Source organism: Rhipicephalus sanguineus, chromosome 1 (assembly GCF_013339695.2).
Source record: "Rhipicephalus sanguineus isolate Rsan-2018 chromosome 1, BIME_Rsan_1.4, whole genome shotgun sequence".
Taxonomy (NCBI): Eukaryota; Metazoa; Arthropoda; class Arachnida; order Ixodida; family Ixodidae; genus Rhipicephalus; species Rhipicephalus sanguineus.
The window spans coordinates 89,212,940-89,225,343 of record NC_051176.1 but is presented as its reverse complement, the minus strand read 5'-3'; the positions used below and the strand labels follow the sequence as shown (position 1 = coordinate 89,225,343).

Here is a 12,404-nt window from a genome sequence, read left to right as displayed (position 1 = left end):
CACTTTCCAGGTCTGACGCTGCCAGCGGTCTTGGAGGGCTTGCACAGGAGATCACACTCGCTCTATGGTGCCCACCAAGCAGCCAAACCAACCGGACCAATCGTCAACGCCATCTATCCTCTTTGATGCGTCTCTTTATGCCAACTGAACTCCGCCGAAGAGAGGCCACCCTGCCTTATCGCTCATGGCTAGGGGTGGCATTTACAAAATCCTATTCATTTCGCGTTGGAATGGCCGACAACGCTCTTTGCGATGCCTGTCGTTGCGAGGAGACGCTACACCACATCCTGTGCTACTGTCCGGTATATAATGTTGGGAGACAGTGACTGGCGTCCGTTCAAGCGCACCTTGACAATAGACAAATGTCTGTTGAAACTATTCTTGCATGTCGTAGACAGAAGACATCGCAGCTAAAGGCGACGAAGGCACTTCTGAGGTTTTTAAGAGAAACGGACTTGGACAAGTGGCTGTGACCGTAATCTCGCGTACCACGCAAGAGTGACCGGCTGAGTCTGTGTGTGCTGTGTCATGTGCTATCTTTCTCTCTCTCTCTCTTTCCTCTCCATCTTTAAATCTCCCCCACCCTGTTCCCATGTGTAGGGTAGCAAACTGGTTTCACTAAACTGGTTAACCTCCCTGCCTTTCATAATCTACTATTTCTTCTGTCTTCTTCTTTAGCCATTAGAGTTTGTTCATTGCAAATTTGGTGATCTTTCGCATTAAACTTGAACCACCCCAAATTGCTACCAAGCCTCAGTCACATGTGCCAAAGGTGTATCTTGTATCAATATACACGATACTTCATACGATGTATCGCAAACGTAGATACTGGTACACCAACTTCCGAGGTTATCACGATACTGATACATTATACTAAAAGAGTATTTAAGATAGTATCTAAGATAAATGTATCTGCGATACTACCCAGCCTTGTCTGAAGCTGGTCTAGAACTCTGCGATCTACACTTTGGGTCTTCAGTCAATAATTAAAAAGTTGGGTAATAGGGTATGGATGGATGGATGGATGCTATGAGCGTCCCCTTTATAACGGGGCGGTGACATGTCTGCCACCAGGCTCGAAGAAAAAAGAAAAAAAAAACCTTCCTTGTTTCATGTTGTCCTAATACCTTATCTACATTGATTAAATCTATGTTATTATACCAAAAAAAAAATATAAATTCACGGTCCATCTCTCTGCCTCTTAAGGCAGAATGACCTTATTTTTCCGCATTATTTATTTTTGTACTTTATCTCTACTTTTCTGCCACCAATACTCTAACCGTCTCTTACTTATTTCTATCGCGGACGTGTTCAGCTTTCCATTTTTGTCCCTAAAACCCAAGGCTTCATGTAGACTCGTGCCCACACGTATACCTTGGTGAATATCGCCACATTCAATCAGTACATGTTCCATCGTTTTCTTAGTTCCCCCGCAGCATGTACATTGTTCTTCTTCGTTACTGAATCTCGCTTTATAACTACGCGTTCTAAGGCAGCCCGACCTTGCTTCAAACAGTAAAGCGCTTCCCCTTGAATTTTCATGAAACCTTTCTGTTAGGTTTTGGCCGCTCATAAGTCGATTGTGCAGACGGGACGGGACGGCGCGGCACGGTACGTCGTACAAAGCTTCTTTCTCGGCTCTCCCCCTGCCTGGTCTTTCGCTGGGCAATTATCAAGAGAAAGCAAACGGCTTCCTTTGAGCAAGCTTCTCTACCCCGATGGCCAGCATGGGTTGCGGTCAAGCGACCGTTCTCAGAGGTCGGCGGCCCGAATGTGTGGGAAAATGAGGAGGACATCCCCCGCTCTATGCCGTCGCTCGAGGCGACAGTATGCGTGACCCCAAGCTTTCGCAACAATGCAAGGTCGAATGCGTGGGAGGCAGGGTCACGCAAACGCCTTTTCTTTCCCAGAACCATTTAACGACTGGCCCCGCGAGTTCAACTCGATGCGTATGGGAAAACGGCGTGAACGCACCAGGGCTAAGATACAGATGTATTTCGACCGTGAGAATCCCTGAGAGCGTGGGAAGGAGAGAGAGAGCCATGATGGGAAGAGTGCCAAAACGCCTGTATGCGCTGTAAAGACACTGCTGTCGAGATTAAGGACAGCCCAGTAGGGAGTGGCTTAATCTGAGGATAAACGGATTGGATAAGGGAATGCCGAGGCGGACCACCAGTGGCCACCTCCCCTTTTCTTTGTTTACCGCAAGGTACTTAAGACTGGACGGAATTCGTTTCCCTTCAGTCTAGGCTGTAATCACTTAACTGATCGATCAGTAAGACTCCGTACGATGCAACTTCTGTATGGGCCGTAACCACTTGGTGGTCGAACAGTGAGACTCGGTTCGTTGTATGTAGTAACAGTGTTATAGGCTCTAACTTAAGAAAAGTTAAGTAGAAGAGTAAGACGCTGTTGATGTCTATGTTATCATCAGTGTGCTTCGGCAAGATGTACATATGACTGTAAATATTTCGCTACAATATACCTTCAAGTTTTTATTACCTCCAACCTGCCTCCTGCTTCATCGACGTCGATCATCTCCTTGACGGGACTTCAATCCACATCAAGGAGAAAACGAACAAGGAAAAACATAACTCTTTCTCTCCTTATTTCGTTTTTTCCCTTTCGGTAGTTACTCAGAGCCGGCTTCTTTTCCATCGCTGTCATCCAATAAGTCTTCTCCGCCTCTCTGACCTTCCGCTTAATGCTCCTTGTTGCCATATCGCCCGCACTGCCAGCCGTATATTTACTGGTGAGCCTCCTAGTTCTTTTTCTCCACTGCGTGTCAACGCTTTTTCTATACAAATATCTGAAAACCTTATCTGCCCATCTACTCTTCTTCATTTTCCTCAGCCTCTCTTCGAATCTCATTTTGCTCTGAGCTTCCCTCACTCAAAGCCTGTCCATCCCATATCACCCTTTACAGCCTCATTTGTCGTCTTCCCGTGAGCGCCCAACGCGAGGCGGCCCACCGTCCTTTGCTTTACAGTTGAAACCCGCAATAACGAAATCGGCGGGGAAAGCACGAAATTTCGCTCTTGCGTAATTTCGTTGGCGCGAGAATGCGGCAGAAAAGACGTGAAATTTACAAAAAAAAAAAGACACATTTTATGTCCAAACGTCAGTAAGTTTGCTTTGGCGGGCCTTACCATGCAGCAGTTCCATGCCTCTCGATCGGGAATCTCGTTTGCCACGGCACAAAGTTCGCCCGATGCACTGGTCAGTGACGGCGGCTCTGTGCTGTCACCAGTACCGTCGTCAAGTGCGCCTACAGCCGAACCTTCTTCCGGCTCCGCTGGATCAGCGCGGATGAGCGCAGAATAGTGGACAGTCAGCTGCACGCAACGCCGGATTCTTCGGCGATGTCCATTTTTTTCCCTGCCCTTTTCCACCTCACTGATGATTGCAGCCTTATCTTCCAGTGTGATGAACTTCCGCTTTTTCGTTGGAGGCGGCATCTTCGCAGGCAGCGGAATCGGACGAAGCAATTGCGACACACAGTTCACGTTGCACCAAGCGACCAAGCAAACGCTTCACAAATGGCTCCACACACGCGACCATGTGCGCGCAAAGCCGACAAAGCCAAGCACAGAGCCAAGCCAACGAACGAAACTCCATGAGGAATGTGGATTTGGCTACGTAGGCCGCGATAACGAGCAGGTGTTTTGGCAAGCCATCATCATCATTGTCGCCAGCTTTATGCTTTTTTTGTAAACAATGATGGCGGCTTCTTCTCAAGTGCGCTGTAGCGATAGTTTAGCACAATTTAAGTGAAGCATGAATGCATTTCAGCAGTTTTCGAAGGTAGTTAATGTTGGGAGAGTAGATTATTTGCGCACTCGTGTTTCAAAAATTTCGTTAATGAGGGACTGCGGTACGAATATCTTTCGTAGTCGCGAGTTACGAAATGTATTGACTCATATGGGCGTTCGCCAGTGCTCCGAAAATATTTCGTTGTGTGAGAATTTCGTTCCCTCGGGATTTCGTTATCGCGGGTTTCGACTGTACATCCATTCCTGATTGTTCTGACGTCATGCATACCACTGAGTTCCCAAATATAAGCCCCGGGACCATCACACTCTTCCACAGCCCTCGAAGCACCTCGTACCTATTGTATCCCCATAAAGCTCTGTGCTTCATAATTGCAGCATTCCTCTTTTCCTTTGCTGCCGATGCTTTCTCTTGTACCTCCATATATCTATCCCCCTCATTTACCCATACTCCAAGGTACTTGTACTCGCTTACCCTCGGTATTTTTTGGCCTTGTATTAAGACCACGTGGTCTTCGTGATCATTGAATACCATCAATCCACATTCAAAATGTACAGCGCCATCTGTCGACAATCTCATAAGCTCTATCCGCCATGTTTTGTTGGGCGCGGAAACGAAACCAGTCGCTTATCGCAGCGTTTGAGGTGCTAGTTACTGGTTTTTTTAGCTTCGTTATGCGATCACTTCCCAATGCTTCGTTCGCTGTTCAGGCGACGAGGGAGCCCTGACAATGCCGGGAACAAGGTAACACTATCTTTAATCGAATTTATCGAATTTAGACTATTTTTATTCATTATTTTTTATCGAATGTACCGACGCGAACTTGTTTCGTCAACAAGATCGGCACTGTGCATTGGTTCGGAAATGATCGGCGCACGCAAGAGCGCTCTTCAACCTGAGTTTTTATTTCTCTGTACAATTTAGTTGCTCGCCTACAACATAAGCTAGACTCGCAGAACAATATATTACGATATATGCATTTTAAAAGAGACGGCTGAGGTCGCACACGCGCAGGAGAGTTTGGTTGATCAACATTAGCTTGTCGGTGTTGCAGATCGACGAAAGCAGTGATTTACGTATATAAACATGTGTAGGTAGCGCCACAGACGCTGCAGCGCGCGTCCGCGGTAAATCAGTGCCGCCACTCGAGACTCGATCGGCGCAAAAATTCTAATAGACACCTCTTTGCAAGCTTCGCAAGCAGCGTGCGCTGAAGTTCATAGTCTGCATGCCACGAATGCCTTTCGCTTTACACCCCCTTATCCTTCCTCTTTTATTTTTCTTTTGCTTGCTTCGGTCAGCGTGCGCTGCGAAGACGGAGCAGAGTTACGGAGCCGTACTGTAGATGGAGCTGTTTGTTTGGTAGATCTAATAATATCTGGGGTTTAACGTCCCAAAACCACGATATGATTATGAGAGACGCCGTAGTGGAGGGCTCCGGAAATTTCGACCACCTGGGGTTCTTTAACGTGCACCTAAATCTAAGTACACGGGCCTCAGACATTTTCGCCTCCACCGAAAATGCAGCCGCCCCGGCCGGGATTCGATCCCGCGACCTTCGGGTCAGCAGTCGAGCGCCATAACCACTAGACCACCGTGGCGGGGCTGTTTGGTAGATCTAGAGTTACTGTATATGCTACCTTTAGGTAGCAGAGTTGCGCACCTGTATTCCAGAGCCGCTAGCAACCATGCATTGCGGAGAAGCTGACGCTCGGGCCAATTTTTGTATTTCTCGACGCCGCCGCTGCAGCGAATTGAATTAACATTAGTCATCGACAGCCAATGTTTATCGCCGGCCGTCGACATGCCAGACATGTTTATCGGCGACACGGTAGGCATGGCGCCTGCAAAAACGGAGTGCGACTTCACCGCATAGCTGTGGTTGCTAGCCGGACCTATGCGCAACTCTGCTACCTAAAGGAGCATATACAGTGATTATAGGCAGATCTAAGGTAGATCTAAGGTGCGATCTAAGATCGCACTCATTTCTGCTGATCGCGGGCCCTCGCATACTGTTCGCAGTAGCGCGTGGTTATGCACGCCTCCGTGGTATGCGAAATCAAAACGCGCAATATTTTAAAAAGATATGCCAATAAACGTACACGTATAGCAAATCCAAGCCCAAGCTAGGGTGCGAAGATCGTGTGGCTGAGCTACGCGTTACTGGGGGCAGACGCTGCCCGCGAAGGCGGTTTGTCGCTGGATTTGCCAGCGGCGGCGGCAAGGACACGTGCGCGCATGCGCTCTTCATTCGGCCCAGAGCACTGCTGGTTAACAATAATTATTGTCACGCACCACAGATGCAACCCGAGAGCTCTGCGCGTGCGCGGAAGCGTGGGCGGCAGTGTTGTGGCCGTGGATGCCCCTAGTTTCGATAAGAGCAATGGCGCCGCTCGACGTTGCTTTGGGAGCCTATAGCGTTCAAGAAAGCCAGAACGACAACACTAAATCCTCGCTGTAATTACGACCACAGAACATTATAACCAATCAGTGAGCACTACAAGAGCATTACTCGGGCCGCATCTCTGTATACAGTTGAAACGTGCGATCATCATTTTTGTTTGGTTTGCGGCGCACCGCTCATGCACATGTCCATGCCTTGTTTATTTCGAAAAAAAAACTGTGACACACGCCACTGCGGAAGGTGTAGAGATACTTGTGGCTAAAGAAATGAGCTGAGGAAAGCAGCACAGCGTTGCACATGTCGCGCAGAAACAACGTGGTGTCGATATCTGTCGAGTGTTTATGACGCGTGCGCAAGGTTACTTTAGAAGGTTGACAGCCACGCCTCCTCTGCAACGAACTCTTTTCCTGAATAATAATAATAATATCTGGGGTTTAACGTCCCAAAACCACGATTTGATTATGAGAGACGCCGTAGTGGAGGGCTCCGGAAATTTCGACCACCTGGGGTTCTTTAACGTGCACCTAAATCTAAGTACACGGGCCTCAAACATTTTCGCCTCCATCGAAAATGCAGCCGCCGCGGCCGGGATTCGATCCCGCGACCTTCGGGTCAGCAGTCGAGTGCCATAACCACTAGACCACCGTGGCGGGGCAATCTCTTTTCCTGAACGCCTACCTCGGATCGAAAACGCACACCACTAGAGAACTGCAGTTTGGCTTTACGAAGCGGTGCGCCTCTTGCAGTTGCCGTTCGAATGAGTTCTTAGGCGCGCAGAGCTCCGATATTGAGTTCTCGTTGATTTGTGGCAGCACAGTGAGGTCCGCTGACCGTTCGGAGCTGGATGACGAAAGAGACAGCCGCATTTTCTTGGTCCGAAAGCTTCGCCAACGACTTCAGCTTAGCCTCTCCTTGTGGAGACGCTAGCAGACAATTCCGCGTCGACGCCCAACAAAAAAAAAAAAAAATGGCGGACGTGCCCAGTGTTGCCGGAGCACCGAGCATTATGAACATCCCCTGTTAAACAATATAATGAGTAAAGAGTTAAGAAAAATAGCTTGAGTAAATGTATGTTGGTGCGAATAGTATGCGTTAGGTTCAATTTGCTTCCGACGCGCCTGTCATTTTTTTTTAACACGAAAGTGTTTTATGCCGGGGTTCACCAAGTACGTCCGTCACGGATATGACGTTGATAAAATGGACGCCAACTGGTGAGAAAAAAAACAAGAAAGAGATACCCCGCTGGGAATCGAACCCACGACGTTGCGGCCGCGACGGCAAGCGCCCGACGCCCTACCGACTAAACTAACTCGGAAGGTGCTAGACACGGCGCGAACGTGCCTTATATCTTTCACACATTCTCTCGCGGCGGGCGGAGCGGGGCGGTGCCGCCGTCTGTGAGATGTGAAAAGAAGTAATGCTTCACGATCGACACTTACTAGCGCTTACTCCGAGATTGCACGCGATATCGGAGGTCGTGGTTAAAGCGTTTCGATACCAGAGAGGCGGTGGTGGTGGTAGTGGTTTGAAGAGGAAAAGGCGCCTAATTTCTGCAGCCTGGTCGACTGGCCGCTCTGGCGTCGCCGAGGCACCCTTGACGCAGTTACGTTCTTTGCCTTTGGCTTCGTGTTAGCGTACGTCGGCTCATCGGAGTAGTGCAGCTTCCGCGTGCACCAACGGGATTTCTCCGCCGCCGACTGCTTCAATTGGGAGAGCACCGACTAACAAAACTGCTGCAATACGCGTTGCTGAAAGCACGCGATTTCGACGGGCGAATGGCGTGCCTTGGTGGAGGGAGAGCAGCGCCTGCGAGACAGAGGCCAGCGGGTCGCACGCGTTTGCGGCTCATGCAGGCTACGAACCTCTACCTCCCGTGTTGCTGAAGCGCAGTGCGTGTTAGTATATGCATGAGCACAGGCGTCGGCTACCCATTACTAGAAAGCGCACACCGTGCCGTTTCTCTCCTTAATTGACGACGCTTTGAAGAAGTGCATACCGGGTACCAGTGTTGATTATGAGCTTGTTGATATCATCCTTACGCGGGATTCACGATTCGCTGTGTCGAAATATATGTTCACACCGTCAGCTACCACAACGGTTTAATCATGATCATGGGCGTTAGTCGTCGCGATAGAGACATGCTGTCAACATGGGTGCATCCACGTCAAACGGTGCTATAGCTGCCAAACACGAATAGACATTGTACAAGCTCTCATATATCACTACACAATAAGCACTACTTCTGTGAAGACACGTTTCACTTTCGGGTTATACCGATTCCTATGACGGAGGGATCAGCCATGTTTTTTTATGTCTTGATGGAGGCGCAAATGCTTGAGGTCCGTGTACTCAGATTTAGGTGCACGTTGAAGAGCCCCAGGGGGTCGAAATTTCCGGATCCCTCCACATCGGCGTCTCTCATAATCGTATAGTGGTTTTTGGAGGTAATAGTCCACCAAATATTATATTTTCTAAAGTCTTAGTTCATGTTCAGGTTACGAGGGAATACCTCTAAAATAGCACCTTTTCCAACATTACGTAGTGGGAACGCAACCTTAGCCAGCTTTTAGAGTGCAGCACAAGCTGATTGCTTCGAATTAGCGCCATTAGCGCCAAAAAATGCCGGAATGCAGCACGGAATGTGACAGCGCATACGCTCCTCTGCAGGCACGGGGCCCGTAGACCGGTACTATCCGTGAAAGCAGCTGGTCAAAGCAGGTGCTGATAAAGGTGCGCCTCTATTATCACTCCCAACGTCATGATACTTTTGCGCATCCTTACCGTAGTCGGGATCACATTTTGTTGCACATTAAAAACAGCCGTCGCGCCTTCTCGCAACCACTGGTTCGCCACCGCACCGTTAAGCGTTGTTACTTTGACGAGGGCGTTGTCACATCGAGAATACACTCTAGAAACTCTTTGTTTGTCTATTTCCGACATTACATTCGAGGTGTCACTGTTTGTAATTCACGTGCACCTTTCGGTGACGTCACGAAGCAGAGACACTTTCCTTCGCGTCATCTTTTTGAAGCTCATCGGCGTTCCGCAGACACAGCAGTGGCACACAGTGCGTTGAGGCTTCTCGCGATTGCGTCAGTTCACGTCTTTTCCAGCAGTGCAGTGTGTTCCCTCTCAAGCGATTACCCTCCTGTTCTCATCGCGAGCTGATGGAAACGGCAGTGGCCAGTCAGGGGGCGTCTGCGAGGCGTATTCTGTGGGAATCGATTGCCAAGGTTTCAAAACGCGCGCCTTCGCCGCATTCGGAAACTCCTGGAATGTTTAAGGAAGAAACGGAAGACAACCAGCGTTACGTGAAACACCTTCTAGACTTCCGAGACGACGAGCTGGAACCTACCACGGGACCAGTGCAATGTTCACGAATAATTGTGGCACCCTCTATGACTTCCGCGCCCAACATCATCACCGATATGGTGGCATTTGCTCAGTTGAAGCAGTGGCCGCAGCAGCTGGTGTTTCACACATGTCGTGGCGGAAATTATTGCGACGGAGGGAACGCCGAGACAATAGTCGGCAGTGGTGGCCTTGTTTCGGCAAGTGTGAACGCAAGGTATGCTTTTTTTTATTAGCGGCGAATGTTCGAGCAGCTGTTTCTACGCCACCACGTTTATGCTAAAGCACCGGGCGTACTTGCACTGTTCTAGAGAGCGTCCTCCGATTCTTGTAACATTTCTTGCAAACCATAACGGTGTCATTGACGTTACTGTTATGGGTTAAAGACAGTTTACAAAACTATTCTGCGCATGCACTACAAGGTATCTTTACAACCAAAGGCTCCTATCACAACGTTTCGCAATTTCCTGAGAAGCCAAATTAACCCATTACCTTTTCGTTAAACCTAATGCAGCGTAAGGGGTTCAGGTATTAATGAGCGCGTTCTAGGCTGCGTTATGGATATCTCTTGAAGAACATGGCTGAGCACAGCTGGGCTGGCCGCGACGTGGTCAGATGTCACCTATAACGGGCAATATCTTTTTTACCACATTTTATGATTAAATAAGAGGTAAAACGAAAGAATGTGTCCACCTGTACTATCAATTTACATTGTACACTGGAATGACTTGTTCGCTTTTTTTTTATCGAACTCATCTATTTGCAGAGTTCTACCGCTTCTTTCCTTGGCTCGTCTTCCCTTGCTGTTACGGATGTTGTCATTGGGTGAACTACGAATAACCACTTTGCATGTCACAAACGCCCTGTGAAGGAAAGAATGAAACAAAGTGGCTGCGACATAAAATCACAGTGCTGCTATCCATCGAACTATTACCCAAGCTCTGGTTGAATGCCCCCTCGTTTGCTTACGATAAACTGTCTTATTAATCATACGTGCTCTCCGCTTCCAGTTCCCGCTGCCTACACGTGCGACTCCAGGGGATGAAGTCGAATTATCGTTACTTCGTCTCCATTGGCGTCCAGCTGTACGGCCAGACAAGCGACCCGGACCGCGACATCGGTAAGTTCGGATAGCGCGTATAAAAGCGGTGATTTTTGTGGGACTTTTTTGCCTATTTCTCAACAGAACCATTGACGCAGGAAGAAATAGTCCCCGGATAACGAAAACTGTTCACCTAGCTTTCATGATTTCGCACCGCATAGGACGTCTGCCGACGCGAGAGGCACGGGTCTGTGCCGTAGGAACTGCGTTCAGCTGAATCGGAAAGGCGACATGATTAAAAAGAGCGCCAAAAATGTGGGACAAGACGAAGAAAGCCAGAAGACAAGCCTTCTCCATTTTCTCCCGCATTTTTTCGCGCTCTTTTTATTCGCCGTGTATTATCAACTCGCCCAACAGCCTCTTCTTCTAAAAATGAGGGGCTAGCCTTCGATTCTTGCACAACAGCAGGCTGCGCTCACGCTCTTTTCCTGGTTAACTTCGCAGGGATTCTGCGTGGGTGGCTGTGACCATTGCTTTGGCAGAAGCTCCACAAACATTCGAGGTGTTGCATATGCTACGTGAACAAGCCCATTTCTAATCTGTCACACAATCACCTAATAGAGTGGGTCACGAATAGTGCGTAGGAAACGCACAGCCTTATGGGAGCTCTGTTCATCAACCCCATTCCCCCTAAACGTAGCTTGGTTGGTGGGTGTGGCACTTCGCTTCCGAGGTCGAGTTTGTTGTCGGGTACGGCGAAACATGCAAGAACGCTCGTCCACACTCTTGCAACTATTAACAAGAAAAATGAAATTCAACGTGATTGCCTACAGCGTCGCATGTCATTCGCTACATCACGCCATTGAGCAGTGACATCGGTAACACTGCATGCTCAAGCGCGCTGCTACAAATGTTTTCAATCATCACTTTTACTCTTACTTTTATGGCAGGGCCTTGCTTCATTTTGAGCGTCACTTTCAGCGTCGAGTTTTCGCTCTTCAAACCACACTTGCTTCATTTTCTCACCCTTATTCCTTGGCGCATGAGCTGGTTATAATACAAAGGGGAAAAATATAAATGGCATCACAGATGAACCGATTAATCGACGCCTGTGCTCGCACCGGCTGTTTGCATTCAGGACTACGAAAAGATACATTAGCAAGGTGTGTCTTTCTGATAAGAAAAGCGTGGTGGACAATGTTCGCTATGGATTGTGTTTCGTGCGCTTGCGTGTATAGTCTCTGTTATAAGACGTTGACACGAAGCCAGGTCAAGGCTCCCGATTATTGGTAACAAGGGCGTACTTTGCATTAGGTGCACGTTAGAACTTCATGGTTAAAATTAATCTCTGATACCGGACTGCGGCTTGCCTCATAATCAGATATACCGAGTTATACCGAGGGAGAGGCGACTATGAAGGACGGTTTATTACTCCAGTATTCATGCCTCTGAACACTGCATGCCAGGTAGTCATGGTGACGGTACCTTGAAGAAACAGCACCAGGAACTTGTTGTGAGGGAACTGATTTTAATGCGATAGCTTTTAACAGCCCGTGTCACCGAAATTCCGGCGTCGGTTTCATTGGTTCTGAGCGAAAAATCGGTGTTGTGCGTGCATGAGCGAAAAGTCGGGATGCATGCATACAAATAATAAAAATCTTTGTTTGTAGTGTGAATCGAACTCGGGTCTCGTGCCTGGCAGTCAGCCGTATTACCATAGAGCCACGCCAGTACTTGAAACTGCTTCGGAAAAAAAACCCATGCAGCTGTCATTTAGTGCGAGGAGACCCGTTAACACATGTAATACTGCGGGGAAGAAGGGTAGAATTGCATCGA

General features: G+C 48.5%; 1 protein-coding gene across 3 annotated transcripts in view; it reads left to right on the top strand.

Annotated features, from left to right (window-relative positions):
- The window catches only part of LOC119393713 (uncharacterized), a 54,443-nt gene that overhangs the window by 26,410 nt on the left and 15,629 nt on the right, over positions 1-12,404 (top strand). The window contains exons 2-3 of one of the 3 annotated variants that reach the window (XM_037660837.2): positions 9,409-9,743; positions 10,537-10,646. The exons of 1 other annotated variant lie outside the window; for it this stretch is intronic. In XM_037660837.2, coding sequence (XP_037516765.2) covers positions 9,409-9,743; positions 10,537-10,646 — 445 coding nt within the window. The remainder of the gene's footprint in view (positions 1-9,408; positions 9,744-10,536; positions 10,647-12,404) is intronic. One more of the 3 variants, XM_049415073.1, reaches the window with a different exon arrangement.